Source organism: Periophthalmus magnuspinnatus, chromosome 3 (assembly GCF_009829125.3).
Source record: "Periophthalmus magnuspinnatus isolate fPerMag1 chromosome 3, fPerMag1.2.pri, whole genome shotgun sequence".
Classification (NCBI taxonomy): domain Eukaryota; kingdom Metazoa; phylum Chordata; class Actinopteri; order Gobiiformes; family Gobiidae; genus Periophthalmus; species Periophthalmus magnuspinnatus.
The window spans coordinates 33,323,410-33,343,981 of NC_047128.1; the positions used below are offsets into that span (position 1 = coordinate 33,323,410).

The 20,572-nt window shown below is 37.9% G+C and overlaps 2 protein-coding genes across 3 annotated transcripts in view; both read left to right on the top strand.

The window, feature by feature from the left end:
* Positions 1-14,532, top strand: part of dennd5a (DENN/MADD domain containing 5A) — a 28,995-nt gene extending 14,463 nt beyond the window's left edge. Inside the window, exons 1-21 of one of the 2 annotated variants that reach the window (XM_055230824.1) lie at positions 29-189; positions 815-924; positions 1,009-1,687; positions 3,692-3,879; positions 4,096-4,407; positions 5,924-6,139; positions 6,307-6,541; positions 7,786-7,936; positions 8,026-8,119; positions 8,843-8,974; positions 9,060-9,212; positions 9,297-9,469; positions 10,389-10,517; positions 10,808-10,929; positions 11,014-11,159; positions 11,272-11,390; positions 11,474-11,655; positions 11,841-11,923; positions 12,188-12,311; positions 12,396-12,564; positions 13,190-14,532. In XM_055230824.1, the coding sequence (XP_055086799.1) occupies positions 922-924; positions 1,009-1,687; positions 3,692-3,879; positions 4,096-4,407; positions 5,924-6,139; positions 6,307-6,541; positions 7,786-7,936; positions 8,026-8,119; positions 8,843-8,974; positions 9,060-9,212; positions 9,297-9,469; positions 10,389-10,517; positions 10,808-10,929; positions 11,014-11,159; positions 11,272-11,390; positions 11,474-11,655; positions 11,841-11,923; positions 12,188-12,311; positions 12,396-12,564; positions 13,190-13,373 (3,594 nt within the window). In that variant the 5' untranslated portion in view covers positions 29-189; positions 815-921 and the 3' untranslated portion in view covers positions 13,374-14,532. Of the gene's footprint in view, positions 1-28; positions 190-814; positions 925-1,008; positions 1,688-3,691; positions 3,880-4,095; positions 4,408-5,923; positions 6,140-6,306; positions 6,542-7,785; positions 7,937-8,025; positions 8,120-8,842; positions 8,975-9,059; positions 9,213-9,296; positions 9,470-10,388; positions 10,518-10,807; positions 10,930-11,013; positions 11,160-11,271; positions 11,391-11,473; positions 11,656-11,840; positions 11,924-12,187; positions 12,312-12,395; positions 12,565-13,189 lie in introns of those variants that run through there. The other variant, XM_033984030.2, reaches the window with a different exon arrangement.
* Positions 14,533-14,891: 359 nt separating this feature from the next.
* On the top strand, positions 14,892-18,681 carry sinhcafl (SIN3-HDAC complex associated factor, like). Its single transcript, XM_033984020.2, has 6 exons — positions 14,892-14,986; positions 16,018-16,173; positions 16,350-16,449; positions 16,531-16,645; positions 16,718-16,868; positions 16,953-18,681. Exons 2-6 carry the CDS (start codon positions 16,046-16,048, stop codon positions 17,134-17,136), a joined length of 678 nt encoding a protein of 225 aa, XP_033839911.1. The 5' UTR covers positions 14,892-14,986; positions 16,018-16,045; the 3' UTR covers positions 17,137-18,681.
* Positions 18,682-20,572: the final 1,891 nt, after the last annotated feature.

Sequence of the window (20,572 nt, forward strand, 5' to 3'; positions counted from 1 at the left end):
TTTCTGTACGCAGCTTGCTCCCAGAAGCACAGCTGTGTTTGCACAAACAGAAGTGATGCGCTGTCCACTGAGAACATGGATTTTAATTCTGTTTTTGTTGTTTTATTTGTTGTGTAGCTTTATGCCAGTATATACAAGCTACTAAATTCAGTGATGGGGCGCAAGGCAAACTAGCAAGGGGAAATGAAGGTAACCCTGGCAACACACACTTCCCTTTAAAACCTGGGCACAGCTTCAACCCTTCACCGCATCCTATAACCTTTGACCTTTGTTTACTCCCTAATCTGACATCTTCACTATGTTTTTCTGAGCAGGTTTGGGGACTTGCCTGTTATTTTTTGCACCATATTTCTTATCTTGGTTTTCTCACCCTGCTGCTTTTGACCAACTCCTTTAGCCGCAAAATGAACAATGAGCCAATGTTTGACAATCACCGCTTCTGTTCCTCACACTCGGCCGGCGCTGCCTTCCCGGGCGATGCTTGGTTGATGTTGTCTCTACCCTTAGTATGAATCACTTTTAGTATTGCTGGTGTGTGCATCACTTCTGCTTAACTCTGGGTTCAAAACTACTGTAAGTTCATTTGTATTGACATTAAAGCTGACAAAAAGCATAAAACAATTTGGCCAAAATGCACATGACAGCTTAAATGATCCAATACAATCTTTTTCTAAATACAAAATTGCTGACTCGCTTTCCTTCTGGAGTTTTGCCTGGCACTTTAAGCCTGCTGCTTCCGATCCAAATATTGTCAAATCAAATAGTCTGTGAAATAACCATTTGTTCTTTCTCTTTTCTGCTTATGATTTTTCAGGTGAGAATTTTGAGCAGAGTCCACTGCGACGAACTTTTAAATCCAAAGTTTTAGCACATTATCCAGACAATGTGGAGTGGAATCCATTTGACCAGGATGCTGTGGGGATGGTATGAGTATTTATTCATTACTGATCTGACATATTGTTGCAGTCTGTTCACATCTTGATATTCATGTCTTTGCTTTTCTCACAGCTCTGTATGCCAAAGGGTTTGTCATTCAGGACACAGGTAGACACTCGAGAGCCCCAGTTTCACTCGTTTATCATCACCAGAGAGGATGGCTCTCGGACCTATGGCTTTGCCCTCACCTTCTTTGAGGAGGTGACCAGCAAACAAATCTGCAGTGCAATGCAGACACTTTACCACATGCACAATGCAGAGCAGTATGACATCTTGCACACTCCCATGTCTCCCAAACCTCCTAAAGGACTGGAGGAGCCGCGGCAGAGGCCTATTCTGCAGGCTGCCCCTGCCATCTCCCGCCTGCAGCGCTTCAACTCCTACGACATCAGCCGTGACACACTGTTCGTTTCCAAATGCATATGTCTAATAACGCCAATGGCTTTTGCCCAGGCCTGTAGGAAGGTGCTAGAGCAGCTGTACCAGGCTGTGTCCTCTCCGCAGCCACCACCTCTGCCTTTAGAAAGCTACGTCTTCAACATCCTCTATGAGGTGCCTCTGCCTCCATCTGGACGCTCACTGAAATTTTCAGGGGTATATGGGCCTGTGGTGTGTCAGCGCCCCAGCACCTCTGAGCTGCCCCTGTTTGACTTTGGCATTGGGGAGGTGTTTGAGCTGCTGGGAGTGGAGAACGTACTTCAGCTCTTCACGTGTGCACTGCTGGAGATGCAAATACTGCTTTACTCACAGCGTAAGTACTGACCTGCTCTGCCTGTTTCTACTGTGTGTTTAGTTTTGGCATCAGTACGCCTTTTGCATTCATAGAGATCTAAACCAGCTGAACTTGTGGCAAGCCTTTTTCATTATATGTAAATTCCTGTAGAGAAAAGTGCCCTGTCATGTCTAACTTTTACTCTTTCTTTCTGGTTAAGGACTCATCTTTTTATAGTCGTATATAAAAAGTGTAGCTCAAGGTTTCACCACAACAGATGTCTTCTCTGTGCTTGTTGGAGCTAAAATGCCACATATTACATAACCTTGAGTGTTTTCTTGAAAGTATGAATACTGAACATGTTGCTTACTTACTCAGCGCTAGAGGATATGTGAGGGTTTCTTTCACTTTTGCTGCAGTGGTCAGACAATTTTTGTTACATTTTGCTTTGAATTTTTGAGTTAAATTTGATGGGACTTGCAAAACATAGACGGGATGCTCTCTGGAAATGTACTGCCTTTTTATACATAAACAAACTAGTATTTTGAGTGTCTATTTTTGAGTGTTTTTTGTACAAGCAGCAAGCGGCAAGTAAAAGCCGTAGGGATCTTTTGAGAAATACTTGAAAAATATCAGTTGTCATACATTTACAACAGCATAAGGTTAAGGTTACGCTAATGAGTCATTCACTTTCAGTTATTGATTGTTGATCTATCGATAGTGTGCCCACAAGGACCGCATAGTGCACAAAGAAACCGAGTAGGATGGAGCGGTTAGAAAATGTACAGAGATGTTGGGGTTGGTGACTTGGCATGGTAATTGGATCCATTACAATAGCCCAAAAAGGCAAGTGGTCGACTAAGCACAGGGGGGCTGTGGTGCAGCCGTGAGGGGAAAGCTGTCCTGTTGCCATGCGACGCGGAGGCAGGGAGGACAGACGTGGAGCTGGATGATTATTATTGGTTAGAAGTGACATCATGCCTCCCCCCTAGAGGCTCATCACTGCGGAGCATGTGAAGGGTGTTGCGAGAGTTAAAGGCCGGCTGTCTTCCTCTGAGAAGAAGCAGGGGATTGTTACACAAGGGCTTGCATTTAAACAAACACTAAGCAAAATGACACTCGACAAATTCTTAAAGGCTGAAGTCCAGATTTTCTGATTAAATGTAACTTTCTATCCCTGTCTGATGTCTCTTCAAAACTGAACAATTGTGTTTTGTTGGGTAATATATTCAGCCCATTTCTGCCTGATGGGAGGCTAGAGATGTGTCACTCAATGTATTCACTGTTGTGGCAAGCTACAATTAAATCCTTGTGATTTTCAGTGACTGGCAGCCATAGAGAAAATTATATAGGAATGACAGAACCAAAGCAACCACATTTTACAGCACATACCTTAATGAGAGGCACTGATATATGTTATACCTGATTTGTCATATGGGTTTACCAAACACACTTACATTCATGAAGTTGTTTTGATTTTCTAGGTTTAAGAAAAGAAGTGTTAGTATTCTGGTCTCTGTCCTGAGAGAGGAGGCCTGTTGAGAGGGGGGTTAGTAGAGGGGCCTGGGGGAATGAGTGTCTCCCCATGGGACCTCACATGACCAAAAGAAGGAAAAGTGTTTGCTTTGGCACCATGACAAGTGAGACCCAACTGTTCCTCATTATACCCAAGGTGTCAGCAGATAATTCAGGAATGCAGATGTGAACTGATGGAGACGTGCTTTCCTTGTATACGATTCACGACAAAGGAATGTAACAAGCACATGAGCGAGGTGTTTTGTGAAAATGTGTCAAGATAATTCAAAGGTCATGCAGCCTTCCTGTGATAGCATTCCAATCAATCCTGCATTTTCAGGTCAATTCTGGTGGTCGAAACATTTTATTGTTTTAACTGTAAGGAATGATACACAATATATTACATGTCAAGTAAAGGCTCCTGTAACAGTACCATTTTTACATGTTAAATTGTTTTGTTCTAGATGTAGACTTGTTTTGTTGTATTCTTCCTTGCCTTAAATGGATGTTTTTATTTATTTTAAACAGATTACCAGAGACTGATGACTGTGGCAGAAAGCATCACAGCCTTAATGTTCCCCTTCCAGTGGCAGCACGTTTATGTTCCCATTTTGCCTGCCTCACTCCTCCACTTTTTGGATGCACCTGTGCCGTATCTGATGGGTCTGCATTCCAACGGACAGGACGACCGCACTAAACTTGAGCTGCCTCAAGAGGTACAGCTAAAATTGTCCTCCCTAAAATTTGTGGATAAAAGGCATCCAGACCTTGTTGTTATGCTGTTATTACTATAGTAGACTGTAAATGTAAATGTAACATTTCTGAAAATTATTTCCAACTGTCTTTTTTGTCGATTGTGAGTTTTTAGCTTCTGAGCCTAATACAATGTTTTGCTGTACAATGGTTAAAATAAAAATCTCTGTCCTCTACAGGCTAATTTATGTTTTGTCGACATTGACAACCACTTCATCGAACTACCGGAGGAGCTACCTCAGTTTCCCAACAAACTGGAGTTTATCCAAGAGATTTCTGAGATCCTTATGTCGTTTGGCATTTCTCCAGAGGGCTGTCCACACTCCAGCGACAGCCAGCCCAAATACAGGGGCCTTCGCTCTGTAGATGTCGTTTCAGACAAGCGCAATGGCAACTTGGCATCACCACTCAACTCCTTCCTGCTGAGAGAGAATGAAACTATCGCTCGGCTTCAGGCGCTTGTGAAGAGAACAGGAGTCAGCCTGGACAAGGTACAACATGTACAGGGATGTTACTACTAGTTTTGAACTTAAAGTAAACACCGTAGACATTAAACATTTGGTTCATCTGTTTACCTTTATTGGACACACAGTTTTAACTTAATGCAACTGTCAAGTCATATTGATATTCTGAAAGAAAATATCATATATATATATATATATATATATATAGTATATATGTATATATATATGTATATATATATATATATATATATGTATATATATATATATATATATATATATATATATATATATATATATATATATATAATGTATGTATATATGTTATATATATAATGTATATGTAGTATGTATATATATATATATGTATATGTATATATATATATATATATATATATATATATATATGTATGTATGTGTGTGTTTATATATGTATGTGTGTGTGTATATATATATATATGTATGTATGTATGTGTGTATATATGTATGTGTGTGTGTATATATATATGTATGTGTATATATATATATGTGTATGTGTATATATTATGTATGTATGTGTGTATATATATATGTATATATGTATGTATGTGTATATATATATATGTATATATGTATATATATGTATGTATGTGTATATATATATGTATGTATATGTATATATATATGTATATGTGTGTATATATATATATATATGTATATATATATATGTATGTATATATGTATGTATATATATATATATGTATATATATGTATATATATGTATATATATATATATGTATATATATGTATGTATATATATATATATGTATATATATGTATATATATGTATATATATATATATGTATATATATGTATATATATATATATATGTATGTATGTATATGTATATATATGTGTATGTATGTATATGTATATAAATGTTTATGTATGTATATGTATATAAATGTTTATGTATACTATGTATATAAATATGGTATTATTTTCAAAAAATACTGTGAAAGAATGTTGTTGTAGTAACACATTAAACCCACTAGAGGGAGGTATTCTATTGCCATAACAAGCAATTGCAATATGTTTAATTTATTAAAGTTGGAGGTTTGATCATTTGCAATATATTTTGGCTTTTTACTATTGATTTATAGTGTTCACCTCTTCTTTATAATCAGTGCCTTGATAACATAGTTACATGTGCTATTATTTTATTTATGTCTTTATCTGAATCAGTTCTGTAAAATAATTTTCCATATATGAGCCTGTCATTCTTTTGAATTCTGACCTCATTTTCAAACATGTCACTGTAGAGGGTCTGCATTTTAACCCCATAGTGTTGGCATCTGTACGATTGACCTACTGACTTTCTAAAGATAGATATAGCCTTTCAGGCTCCTGCTGGCTATAAATCACAGCTGATATCCCTGACTTCCGTTCTCATGCCCTTGTAATCTCTGGCAGCCAGTCAAAGAATAATTGGGATACAGTAAAAACACACTATATATGTACATTCTATCGTGCCCATTAATTTTCCCTTTTTTTTTTTTAACATCAGCTGGAGGTTCGTGAGGATGCCAGTGGGATCAGAGATGCTCGTGCTCAGTGTGATGAGGAGGAACTGAAGATGCATCAGCTCAACATTCATGTCCGGGAAGTCTTCGCCAACCGTTTCACTCAGATGTTTGCAGACTACGAGGTGTTTGTCATCCAGCCAAGCCAAGACAAGGAGTCCTGGTTCACCAACCGGGATCAGATGCAGAACTTTGACAAGGTATTTGAGAAAAGTTTGTATGGACTATAAACTGAAAACAAGACACAAAAGCTTTCTAACTGGAAAAATGGATATTAATAGTATAGAACTACTACCTTTTCAAGATAGTAGCCACATAGTTTAATAGTTTTGAGGCACTCTTTTAGACACAAGCTTTCTGTTTGCAGGCCTCCTTCCTCTCAGACCAACCAGAGCCATACCTTCCCTTCTTGTCCCGATTCCTTGAGACACAGATGTTTGCATCATTCATCGACAGTAAAATCCTCTGTCACGATGATGAGGAGAAAGAGCACACATTGAGGGTGTTTGACTCGCGGGTTGATAAAATACGCATGTTAAACGTCCGCACGCCCACTCTACGCACTTCCATGTACCAGAAATGCACCAACATTGAAGAAGCAGGTAAATTATGTTCCATTTATTGTAGGCCAAGGAATTTTTTTCATTTACATTTTTTTATTGTTTACATGAAGGATGAATGACCAGGTGCAGTATTTAACAGTTAATGGGTCGGTTGATGTGTTATTTGCAGACAATCTACTAAAAAAGAGATTTGAAAAAGCTGATTTCTTTGCTCCTGGACCTCATGTAATTGGGCCTGAAAATGACAAGACTCACATTCGTAATATTTCTTCCTGCTGTATATCCCTTGGTGGTGGTTACTCCAAATGTGTGTGCAGTGCATTAGGATTTCATCTTAAAACATGAAAAAATAATAATATTAATCATTTGATCTAAATCTATGCAGCTAGGTTCAATGTTGTATTAAAGTATAGATATATCAAGAAATCAAAACCTGTCCAGTCAAAATATATATTTAATTAAAGCTCAACAGTCCCTCCCACTTTGAAGCCTGCTGTTGTAAATTTCCCATAAATTTTTCCCATAGACTTTTTGAAAATTTAGATGTTAAGACTTTAAAGGCATGACTGCGGCTAACCAGCTATGTGGTAACTGATGTCCATAACGAGGGTGCACACTGTTTGAATAACCAGTGGTTTATAAAGTTTTCTGAACAGATTCTAATTAAAATGATAAGTCTTGTGGTGTTTAGTACCAAATAGCCTTCAGATCAACAAGCTTTCAAACTAAATATTGTTGTTTTTCTGTGTTTCTATGGGAAAAATGAATTGGAAATTTACTTCCGGAACCAAGTGGTGAGCGGTCACTGTTGGGGTCCATACCAGGGCCATTACTTTGAATCCTGTTTGCGTTGCACACAGATGTTCTCCCTTTATCCTGCTGATGATTCTTTATATTTGCTGGTTGTTGAAGCTCTTTTTATTTGGCACATTTAATGTTTTTGTCCTTACTTTGACTTTTGAATGCCTCCATTTAGACTGGAGATTGTGTGTGTGCGTGTGGGTGGGTTGTTATTTTCTGCACTCAGATAATTGCTGTCTAATCCTCATTCATTTCTTGAAAAGAAAAACATTTTCTCAGAACCTTTTATCTGTCACTCGTGTCTGCTCTGTGGGTGTTTGAGAGGGGTTTCAGTTCTAGGCTTTCTGTGTAACCACTAAGCGCCCATCTAAAAGTACAGTGTTTTAGATGATATTGCTTGATAAAGCCACGTCCAAGTAATTTGAAAATCTTCAATTAATTCACTCTAAAATGTTAATTGTCTGTGTTTGTATCCACTTAAGAAAAAGCCATTGAAATGAGAGTCCACAAGATTGACCACACAGCGCTGCACCCACATCTGCTCGACATGAAGATCGGACAGGGTCGATATGAGCAGGGCTTCTTCCCTCGACTCCAGTCTGATGTGCTCTCCTCTGGGCCCACCACCAACAAGTAAGCAAATTATTTACAATTTCTAATGTTTAGGTATTGATAATAAGACTGCTGTTGTCTTGATTTTGAATGTTTGTTGACTTGTGCAGGTGGACGAAGAGGAGCGCCCCTGCCCAGTGGAGGAGAAGAGATCGACAGAAGCAGCACGCAGAGCACCTGTATTTAGATAATGACCAGAGAGAGGTAACTCCATTAGCTCTGAACTGGGATGAGCATGATTTCCATTTCGTTTGACTTTCTTTCTGTCTTCCTTTTTCCTTTATGTTTTGTGTGACACTTATAATAACTATTCTAGCACTTTTGACAGGCCCAATAAAGCATGAACAAACACTTAATTCATAATCAACGAATCATTTATTATGAATGATTTAGGCTTAAAAACTATTTAATTAATACCCTAACCCCTTAATTAAGTTGTTACTAAGCCTTACTAAAGAATGAACATAATTGTCTTCATAATGATCAAAGCTTTATTAAACTAATTTGGGTGTAGTTATTATAAATGTTTTAATTTGCATGAATCTTTTTTTTATTTGCTTTTGCCTGTTAACACGTCTGTCACTTCTTGTTTGTCTTTTCTTTTGCTTCTTTCGCACTGGCACACGTTCACTCTCAGCATGTAGAGTGTTTGTTTCCGGAGCTGCAGCTCTTGCTGTTTCTCGACTACTACTGGCTCTCTCAATCCTTCAGACCCTGTTTAAAGTCGGTCTCTGTGGATGTGGTATGTGTCTGTAGTCTTTGAGGCCATAGCTTTCCCACTGGGGCAAAATTAACAGCCAATGTAGTAGACTTTTTATGAGCTTCTTTCGTTACATGAAAGGCTTAAGTGCCTTTATATTCAACATTTTTGGAATATCTGTACTTTTGTTTTTTTTCTATATATTTCTTATAATCTTTTTTTTCTAGAAATATATTCAAGAAGCTCGAAATCTGGGCACTACCATCAGACAGCCCAAACTGTCCAACTTGTCGCCTTCTGTCATTGCTCAGACAAACTGGAAATTTGTTGAAGGTTTACTAAAGGAGTGCAGGAACAAGGTTTGTACATTTTAAATCGCATTTTCCCTGTTATTGTAATTGATTTATTATAAACCTTTATTGAATAATTTTGTTTGACCCACAGACTAAACGCATGTTGGTTGAGAAAATGGGGCGAGAAGCAGTGGAGTTGGGTCACGGAGAGGTTAGCATCACAGGGGTGGAGGAGAACACCCTGATTGCCAGTCTGTGCGACCTGTTGGAGAGAATCTGGAGCCATGGGCTGCAGGTTAAACAGGTCAGGATGAACCACATTTTAAAATTGGTCACAGTTTGAAATTTCCTGTAGAATTGAATGGCAACATTTCTGTTATAATTTTAGGGCAAGTCTGCCTTGTGGTCCCACCTGCTGCACTATCAGGAGAGCAAAGAGAAGAGCGCGACTCCAGGAGGTTTGGGGCCCTCAGGTTTTATCCATGACACAGAGAGGCGTAAATCTGATGGAGGAGTGTCAGCCATGCCACCCCTGAAAATATCTCTCATTCAGGACATGAGGTGGGTGCTGAAGTCTAGAAAAGACATTTAAATGATGCTGTCTGGGATATCTCCTTATTTATAGGGAAGTAGCTGTAAGATTGCTTTCAACAGTTGATAAAATATATTAACATCAATAAACATGTTTTCCTGTCCTTTGAAAGTAATTTTGCTTATTAAATATTAACACAGAAATGGGAGGGGGTGGTGCAGGAAGTAAGGGGGTGATGCAGTGTAACAGTGTATTATTTCCAGCCTAATTACTCCACCCCTGCCTCACTGCAAAGAGAGGTGGGGTCAGCAAGTTCAGAAAACCCACTACTCTATTCTGATTGGCTGTCCCACTATTGTCTGATGCCGTTTGTAAAATACATCTTTAGTATTTGTGAATAGTACTGTATATATTTTTGTTTTTAACCATTAACTTTTGGGCACCTTTAGATCAGCTGCTTTATACAATGTTATAAAAAAATGTACATTTATATTTCGCTATGTAATAGTGAAATGGGGTGGTGTTTTCTTCTGTTACCATGGAGACAGCAAGCAGAGCAAAGTAGGTTACCTAATGTGAAGGTGGAGGGGGGTTGAGGGGTGACATGAAGAAATGTTCATAGAGCAGACAAAGCTCGTGACACTGGTGGAGTGGAAGGAAATGTGTCTGGACAGGCCAGGCATGATAGTGGGTTACAGCAATGACACTGGACTGACTCAAGAAATGCCACTACATTACAGAAATAAGCATCTCAATCTTGTTTATTTGTAAATTGCACAAATCTGTACAGGAATTGAGTAAAAATGGTGTGAAATAAATAGCAACAAATGGGGAAGTAATTGGCATACAATACAGCAGTACATTACAACATTTTTGAATACATGAGTAAAAACCTATTTAATGAACCATTTGGTACAGAAATTTAACATGATTCTTTTTCCCTTTTAGGCACATTCAGAACATCAGTGAAATCAAGACGGATGTGGGAAAAGCCCGGGCCTGGGTTCGCCTCTCAATGGAGAAGAAATTACTTTCCAGACACCTAAAACAACTGCTTTCAGATCATGAGCTCACTAAGTACGCACAATATTTGTTTCCTCATCGTATAAATCTACATTTTTTCCTCTGTTATGAAATGCATCACACGCCGTCTGTGAAATTGCAAAACATGTTGATGCTTTTTACCTCTAGATAAAGAATTGATAATCTCTTCCATAATTAATACATCTGTAGAAGTGGGTCAGTAGTCTGCCGTCTGGATCTGTGACCTAACACGTTTTTCCTTTATACCTTCGCAGTGCTATTATAAATAAAACTGTAATAGACATCTTTGCAATAATAAACTATCTTTGTTTTTTTGTGTGCAGGAAACTATACAAACGCTATGCCTTCCTGCGTTGTGACGATGAGAAAGAGCAGTTTCTTTATCACCTTCTCTCCTTCAATGCAGTGGACTACTTCTGTTTCACCAATGTCTTTACCACAATCAGTAAGATTCACCATTACCTCAAAACAATTCAGTATAATATATTTGGACTTTAGGTTGATTTACCTGCCATGTCTTACCTTACAGTGATCCCATACCATGTTGTGGTCATCTCCAGTAAGAAGTTGAGTGGGTCAATGTTCACAGCTAACCCCTGGGTGTGCGTCTCTGGTGAACTGGCTGAGACCGGTGTTTTGCAGGTCCCCAGGAATACATTGGAAATAACTTTTGAGGTTGGCAGTGGTGACAATTCTTACTCATCAGTACTCACATTACACCTGGACAATTTTAAAATGTCTAATATTTTATGCTGGTAAAATTTACTTCTCAATAATTTTGTTTTAGTGTCAGAATCTGGGAAAACTGACCACAGTGCAGATGGGTCACGATAACTCAGGGCTCTACGCTAAGTGGCTTGTGGAGTGTGTTTTGGTCCGCAATGAAATCACAGGACACACATACAAGTAAGTATATTTTGTACAATAGTAGTACTGGCACAGCACTATATACCCTAACTTGTTGACCTAAAACATGTTGTTTTGGGCAGATTTCCTTGTGGTCGGTGGTTGGGCAAAGGCGTGGATGATGGGAGTCTAGAGAGGATTCTTGTTGGAGAGCTTATGACCCCCAGCACTGAAAACGACGAAAGATTGTGCCGCACTCCTCCAATGCAACAGTCGCCTGGGATGATGAGGAGGTTTGTCACCATCTCGCCAAACAGTAAACCAAGTAAGTCACTTATTTATCCTAACTTAATTTGTTGAATTATTGGTTTTTCATTTATGCCAAAAATAATTCTGTATATTTCAGTGTAATCACATGTTTTATTTGAACAAAGTCGCTTTTAAGTTATGTTATGTTGATGCTGGACATGGGCACAAGTCACTACATGCGTTGTCTTTGTTCTTATCCAGAGCTAAATACAGGGCAGATCCAGGAGGGAGTCGGAGAAGCCATCAATGGGATTGTAAAGCATTTCCACAAGCCGGAAAAGGAGGTGAGAGACAGGCGTCTAGACAGGCTCCAACGTGTAACTCCATTATTCATCACCTGCATAAATTCTTTGTGTGGTCTTGGTGGTCTTTTTTTATTGAAGAAACATAAAAATAATATGTATCTTGTAATGATTTAAAGTTATATTTTAATACAATGAATGAAAGAATGAATGAGAGATTATATATAATATATATGATTGGTTTGTTTCTGTATTATTAGAATATTACAAACACTCTTATTATTCTTATTATTCTTATTCTTATAGAGGGGCAGTTTAACTCTTCTATTGTGTGGAGAATATGGCCTTGTCTGGGCTCTGGAGCAAGTTTTTCAGCATGGATTCAAATCACCTCGTCTATTTAAAAATGTCTTTATCTGGGACTTTTTAGGTAAATACATCCTGTGTCTAAAATGTGTGCTCTAGAATTATATGTATGTCTGAATTAAATGTATGCCTATTTCTTTACTGGCAGAAAAATCCCAAGTTTATTTTGAAAGCGCCGAACAGAGAGAAGTGAATCCAGATGAAAACTGGCAGAGCAGAGTGCGCCACTTTTGTCACTTTATGCGTGCCATCAACAGCACCCCTAGAAATATTGGCAAAGATGGGAAGTTTCAAATGCTGGTCTGTCTTGGAGCCAGGTAGGCATACAATAATTTGTTTACATTTTGTTTAATCACTATGCGTATGTGTGAAGATGCTGTTATTAGACAGCACAACATCGTTGGTCTTCCTAAGGTTCGATACTCTTGTGGCATTGTGAATAAAACATGCCATTCTTTCGTGATGTGCAGGAAAGCCACAAAATGTGATATCCCCGGTGAGGATTCCCAAGGCATCTGATATTTTAATGGTTTCCTCCAGTTAAAGGACACAGCACTGGGTATTGACGGAATATTTGAATGAGAGTTGTTGATATCAATTACCCACCATCAATTACTGTGTAGACATTGTAAAACTGCATTTTCAAATAATTACAACCAATGACCCAAGTACCCGCACAACACCACAGATGCTTGAGGCATAGAGGTGATGTTGCCTCACCTAAGACACGGGAAGCAGGAAGTTGTGATTGAAACCCCCTCCAGTCCTGCACTGGACTGGAGGGGGGTTTCAGTCACATCTCTACCAGTGGCCAGAGATGCTACTGTTACTAGTGAAACAAATACATCATTACATGATCTTTTCTTTTTATTGTCGAAGGACAAGCACATCTCATTAATTAAAAATTGTCCAATTAAATTAAAGATGCACTTCCTTGTTTAGGGATCACTTGCTGCATCACTGGATTGCGTTGCTGGCAGACTGTCCGATCACCACTCAGATGTACGAGGACACTGCGCTGATCAAAGACCGGACATTGGTGAACTCTCTGATCAGAGTGCTTCAGACTCTGCAAGAGTTTAATATCACCCTGGAGGCATCTCTCGTCAAAGGTGTGGGTATCTAAACCAAACCAACTCCCCGTCAGTTGCATCAGGAACATACAACTTGATACAAGGCGTATATGAAACTTTTTATGCAGAATCAGACTTGAACAAAGGACATTTCTGGCTTATATTAAAGCTACTGTTACATTTGCCATATAATAAGTGCAATGAGCCTTTCAACATATGTTGATATTTTTATCCCGAATGATGTTGCCATTAGATGTTATAATATGTTTTCTATTATGACCATTTTCACATTACTGACAATGACCTTCTTGTGCTATAATGTTGAAAGCTAAATATTTTCTTTGTTATTGTGAACTGCTGATAATGGTTCTATTTAAGGAAAGGTGAGAATCAAATGGTTTATATTTTTCGGATAAAACAGTATTATTTTGTTAAATCTGTCAAGTTGCTTGCTCTGTTGTAAACTCAGATTCCAATGTCATATTGCAGAGCGTAAAGCAAGTGATGTAGTATGCTTTATAAGTATGTGTATGACAGGGGCATTGGGGTAGAATAGCATCCACCCACCTTTATAGGAATGAAATTTATTTTATAGTTTGGGAAAATGCCAATATTTTATTATTTGCTGTGAATTAAGATCATTGCATGAGTATGACATCGCAATCTATTATCCAACAGTAGACATTGTGTTTGGTTAAAAGGAAGGGAAATTTGACTGGTCTGTCACCTCACCCAGGTTTTTATGGATCATATTGATAACTTTATTGTAAATATCTTTGGACATCTTTTGCCCTTATCACACAATGTTCACTTACACTACATGCAGGCCTACCCAGCTCATACCTGAGACATTTTTTTTTGTGACCGTGCTTTTCCCCACTGGTCTCATTATCATAGTTTCTTGCTATGCAAAATCTATCAAACAAAATCAAAGTTATCATTATAACACCGTGGAGTGTTACTACTGGGCCCTTTCTCTTACAATGGACTGTACTGTACAGAACAAGAAATATGGTATGAAGGACTCCTTTCTGTGCCAACAATGTCTAGAATGACTGTGTTGTGCCCATCTGTGTACAGTCCATGAGCATCTTGGAAGATTTATATTTTTGTTCTGAAAAACTGGTGTACATTTATTGACATGTGTAATGTAGTGTTTACTAAGTGTACAGTGTAAAAATGTACTTAAATAAAGCACCTGAAATGCTAAAATGACTACTTCTCTTTGATAACTGCAAGATGAACTAAGTGGTAATCTGACTGTATTTTGCCCATGCATATTTAATATTTTCAGCTAGTAAAAAATGTAAACAAACTCTTTCGCGCCATGTCACGTAGCTGTTTTTCTTTGTAGGCTTGGCGCAAGTGCATTATGGGACTTTGAGTTCAAAGAAGAGCCGTAAGTTGTACTTGCGGATAGTCCGGTCTTTCTGTTTGACTACAATTCCCATCATGCAACACTTCCGAGAGGGACGTGTGGTGCGCGCTGATTGGTGGAGACGATGTTCAAACTCGACAGTTACACTCCTTTTATGGACATTTTAGCCCGACCTTCCATTCGGGTTTTTTATGCAAATGTTATTCTAATACACAGCTGTATGCAGCAGTAGTGTGAGCATGCGCACTGGAAGAAGCGAATACGGTGAAGATTCAAAGTTTTTGTCCAGTAAGTCTACTCCTATTTACGTTTAACAAAAAATACGCTTTTGATTTATCCCTCAAAATGTTTAAGTATGATGTTGAATATATTTTTGCGTTGTTATTGCAAGCTGACGATTTTGTGGTAGATGTTGTAGCGCAAAATACAAAGAGAAGCCGACTCGACAATGGGATAACGTGGAAGTGAATGAGAGCGTGGCGTGGTGCCGTTAGCAGCTAGCGGCTAAGCTAACATGCTAAAAGCTAACAACAATGAACCGTATTTGGCGCTCACCGGAGCAAAAGTTGGAATTTAAAGGGATAAGCAAGGTTTTTGTCACTTAACTAAAATATTTGACGTGCTTTTACCGGGGTGAACAGAACAAAGTGGATAAATATATGATGAGCTACTACAAACGTTACACAAAATTCAAGTCTGGCTCCGTAGCTTTTTGTTTGTTGACTTGAAAAAGAGCTGCATCCCGCTTTTTCTTACACTTTTTTTTTTTTTAAACAAATGCAGTGTTTTCACCGCCAGATGCATTATTTACCCCATTAATTCACTTAACGGCAGGGGTTATTTTCTGGACGCTTTATGATCTAAAAGTGGATTTTATTCAGGTGTGATCTCGTGACAAGATCTGGTTTATCTGACTGTAAAACGTAGAAAAGTGCCTTAATATAAGAGAGTGGAGAAAATACTGTGTAAATGATGTTTGTGTGAATCATGTTTGTGTAAATTATATTTAGATGATGTTTGTGCAAATGATGGTTGTGTCTGGGTGTCGAATATGTTTAGATTTTTTTGATTATCACTTTTGTTGTGTACATGATCATTAAGCCAAACGAGTGTTTACAGCTTTTATTGGGTTTGAAAGACGGTGAAATAGTGTCTCGGTGTATTTATTCGTTGGTTTAAACATTGAAAGAGTGGACAGGCTGGACAGGCTTGTGTGTGCTCGTGCTGGATCCGCCCCCTTCAGTAGTAAACTGCTTCATGTGCGCTACCATCCTCCCTTTACCACAAAGACTGGAACAGGTTTACATTTTCTTTTACAGATTTGCGATTTAACACCAGCATCAGACTATGTTTGGCTTTCACAAGTCAAAGATATACCGGAGTAATGACGGCTGCTGCATCTGCAAGACCAAGTCTTCCAGCTCCCGCTTTACAGACAGCAGTCGTTATGAAGAAACCTTCAGGCTCTGCTTTGGGTAAGTTTTTCTAATATAGGCCTACACGGTGTTTGTTTAGATATTTGTGCATGTATCCACATTTTGTGACACAATTTTTTTTTTTTTTTTTTTTTTTATTACGTAGGCCTACACAGTGTTTATTTAGATATTTGTGCATGTATCTACATTTTGTGACACCATTTTCTTTATTTAAGGCTGTCAGAGGAGCGTGTTGGAGACATTTGCAATGCCTGTGTCTTACTGGTAAAAAGGTGGAAGAAATTACCTCATGGATCCAAGAAGAATTGGAGCCATGTAAGTATATGCTAATGTTGTGCAATGTTAAGTGAATGTATAAAATGGATTATGAAAGTAAATGTTCTTGTGATTGTGCAGGTGGTTGATGCCAGGGCAGGGCCAGGTTTCAAAATGACAAAACCCAAGAAGATGAAGAACAGTGATGGAAAGAAAAAGAGCAAATTAAAGAAGCTTCACAAGTTAAAACGACAAAGTATGACCACTCCTTGTTTCACTTGTATGAATGCATGTTAATTGTTCTAAAGGGCATGTTTTGTCTTTCCAGATTCTGATGCCCATAGCACTACATCTAGTGTGTCCCCAGCCCAGTCCCCCAGTTACAGCAACCAGTCGGATGATGGTTCAGATATCGAATCCAAACAAAGGAGGTCATCTCCGTCCATCTACTCCTTTTTGGATCGGTCATACTGGAAGCGGTATGTTGACGCATATTGTAAATTTACAATCCATCATTTGATATTTATACTTGGCAAGTATAAAATCTAATCCTCTCTTGATAGGCAAAAGGTGTGCTGTGGGATAGTCTACAAAGGTCGCTTTGGAGAGGTCATCATTGATCCTCGTCTTTTCAAACCTTGTTGCAGTACCAAAAAGCAGAAGACGCTGGTATCCACACAGGTGGCCACACACCTCCCAGAGTCCCTTCCTCCGCAGCTACCAGAAAATATTAAAGACACCTGGTGATGGCTTTTGTTGTACACCTTTATAGGGTGATCCACGGCATTCACCTGGATTTGTCTCCAGTGGCAGACTTATCATTTTACGTTGGTAAATAGCATAGTTTACTCGTTCATCTTTTTTTTTTTTTTTTATTAGTTTGTATACTTTTTTACAGAAAGATGAAAAGATAAAAAAAAATGTGCATTAGTATTATTTATAGGAAGACTTATTTTGTTAAGATGCCTTTGTTTATTTTTCTAGAAAATGAGCTACACACATTGTAAATATAACATGTTTTTATACATATCAGTACTGAAGAACCGTCACTAGTTTTCTCTAATTCCATCTTTTTTATAATACCATGTTTTTGTTGTAAATGTTTCACATGTGACTCCATAGATATTTTAGCACAAAAGGGCTAATCCTGACACCAGCAAAATGTCTCTAGTATGTTAGCTGTTAATTAACTTGTTAGCTTTTATTGTGTTGATAATGATAAATATTTTTTTCCATTTAAAGTGTAAACACAGCCAATTTAATTTGTCCAGTCATTGGTGAATGAATTAGATAATTTGAAACCATGCATGCAGTACATTCCCCTGCCTGCCTATTTATTTTTTTTTGTACAGCCGTCTGTCAAATAGCAATGCACATTGTAAACATAATGTTTTGTAAATACAACATTTAAGCTTTTGGTACTTTGAAACTTCTTTTTATCAGGAATTGCGACCACTACTTCTGTATTTTTTTTAACAGAAGATGCTGAAAACTCGATTTTCTTATACCGAACCGGTTTATCAATTTTCCAACTTAGTTTCACACATTCCTTTAACACTCTAAAGCCATTTAGAATAGGGTTACAGTTTTAAAGAAGCAATACAGGGATTATAGTTGCAGCTTTTAGCGACTCATTAATATCTTTGATTACTTTAAAGATACAATTGTTCAAACTATGCAGACGTTTTGAATGTTGGGAGGTCTCTGGGCTCTTTTTCACTTCTGCTATGGTAGCTTGAAGTGTATTTTCTTCTAAACCAAATTTGTATGGACAAGGCTTCACTTCTGCAATAATTCCCCTTCATAAAACCTATTTCTTGTGTTTAAACTTTAAAACCATGCTGAAATTTCACAGTTTTAGCCAGTGCATAACCATCTCAATTCTTTCAGTCTCCAAACTTCCATAATTGACAAACACCTCACATGAAGCTGCTGAAATATACACGTTTGTGCGGCAGGGTAAAGTGCTTAAGCTTGTTATAATTCTTAAGATGATGCTGCTTCCCTTTATTCTGGAATAAGCTTTTTCTGTCCTTAGGGCGTTGCCATATTTTCACAAGGCACATTTTGGATGAATAATGTGCCTTAGGAATTGCCCTAATTTTGGACTTTTGTAATTTATATTTATTTATGACCTTTTTTACTGAAATGATAAACTGGTGTTGAGCCTCTGAGAAGTCGTTTTTTATTTTGTGCACTTCTGTTGGATATGTGATGTAGATGTTTTTAATGCTTTCGTATACTGTACCACAATGTAGATAATTACTGTAATAAAATGTTCCCAAAAAAGGGTCTTCTGCATTCAATTCTTTACAATAGGATAGATGGTGGAATAAATGCATTAAAGTAACTGTATGTAGCCTCCCCTCTATGGTTTTAACAAATGTATTATTACAATTACAACTGACCCTTTCACACTTGCACTGATTCATGAGTGGTGCAGGTGCTGGGGTTTAGATGGAGTATTCAGACCAGAGAGTACTTTTACCAACTGGATTTCACCATTTAAACCCAAATGAGAGACTGGAGCTCATTCTGTCTTCTGATAGGCAACCAAAACACCAAATTACAACATTGCTCAGGTCAAATGTTTTTATAGGACTAATTCAGAAATGGTCAGTATTACAAATTTTTATTTATTTTTATTTAGCCTTTATTTAACCAGGAAAGTCCCATTGAGATTAAAAACCTCTTTTTCAAGGGAGTCCTAGCCAAGTGGCATAATAAAAATTACAGATACATAATTACAAAGAGACAAGATAACAGGAAAAGACAAACAGATTATGAAAAACAAGTGTATGTTGTGCAGGCAGCCTCGAAACCCCTCAGTTTAGATTTAAAAGCATTCAAGGAAATGGTATGGTATGTTTTTATTTGAAACAGGGACAGTGCACAACATTACATTGACCTTAAAAAACAGGAAAGATGTCTGGTGCCAGGTTATAGCATAAATACTAATTTCCACCTGTAGAGGGACTACAGGTGGAAATTAGTATTTATGCTGGCTGATGTTTAGTAAAAATAAGTTTGGTGTAAATCTATGATACATATATCAAATACAACACATCTCACATTCAAATATGACATTTCTAAAAACATTCAGCTCACACACACACTTCCATACCAAATTATTCACACACACAAACACAGAGTTTCAAATATGCAGATACTCTTTCTTTCATACACATTCACTAATGAGAGAAAATTTGCTTTGATATTAGCCATTCCTTTGTCACCTGTGCAAACCTTTGAAAACTTGTGCATGCTATAATCTCATTTCAGCTCTGTCAAGTTCCAGTCTTTCAGCAACATATTCCATGCATAAGGTGCAGAGTGGACAAAAGCCTTTTTCCCCAGTTCAGTGCGAGCAAATGGAACAGAGAGCAACACATGATCAAATGTTGTCAGTAAGAGCTGTATTTGATTTAAACATGTCTGACTTCCTCGCATCTAGGGACACGGTTAAGTCACGTTATGGAATATAAAATATCAATCTTACATACATTCACTTTAACTTCTTAATTGATCATATCTCGTTGAAGACATGTGATTTAACATTGTACCACCAGATGGCGCCCTGAAACTATAAAACTAATTCTAACTTTCACCACCAGATGGCGCCCTGCAGCTATAAAACTAATTCTAACTTTTACCACCAGATGGCGCCCTGTAACTATGAGAGAAGACACTGCGCGCTCCAGTCATGAGGGCTTGGAAATAATCAACATCTTGGAATAAAATTGATCAGGGACTGACTTCAATGCACTGACCTCAGACTGATGGGTTAATTAGGCCTGTGCTACAAAAAAAAAATCAGGTTGTTGACTAAGAAATATTATTATTTTTAAGTCACTGAAGCTCAACTATAATGTGCTACTTAGGTCCTACTCTGACCCATAATTGTAGACCTAATTTTCACAGTTATAATGTTAAGTAAACTATTGCTTCTATTTGGAATAAACTCTGAACTAGAGAGACTCCTGTAATTGTTTTAAAGTTATCATTTTGGGGTGGGTCTGTCTGTGTTGGTCTTCCATGCCCATACTTTACCAGATTACAGCCTGATGTGTTTTTGTTGTGTGTTTGTTGTGTGTAACTCGTTACTTGTAATCTGGGCTCTTCCGGTTGTGTTTGAGTGACTTTACGTCGCGCTGCTTCAAAGGCGTCTCTGTACACGTGGACG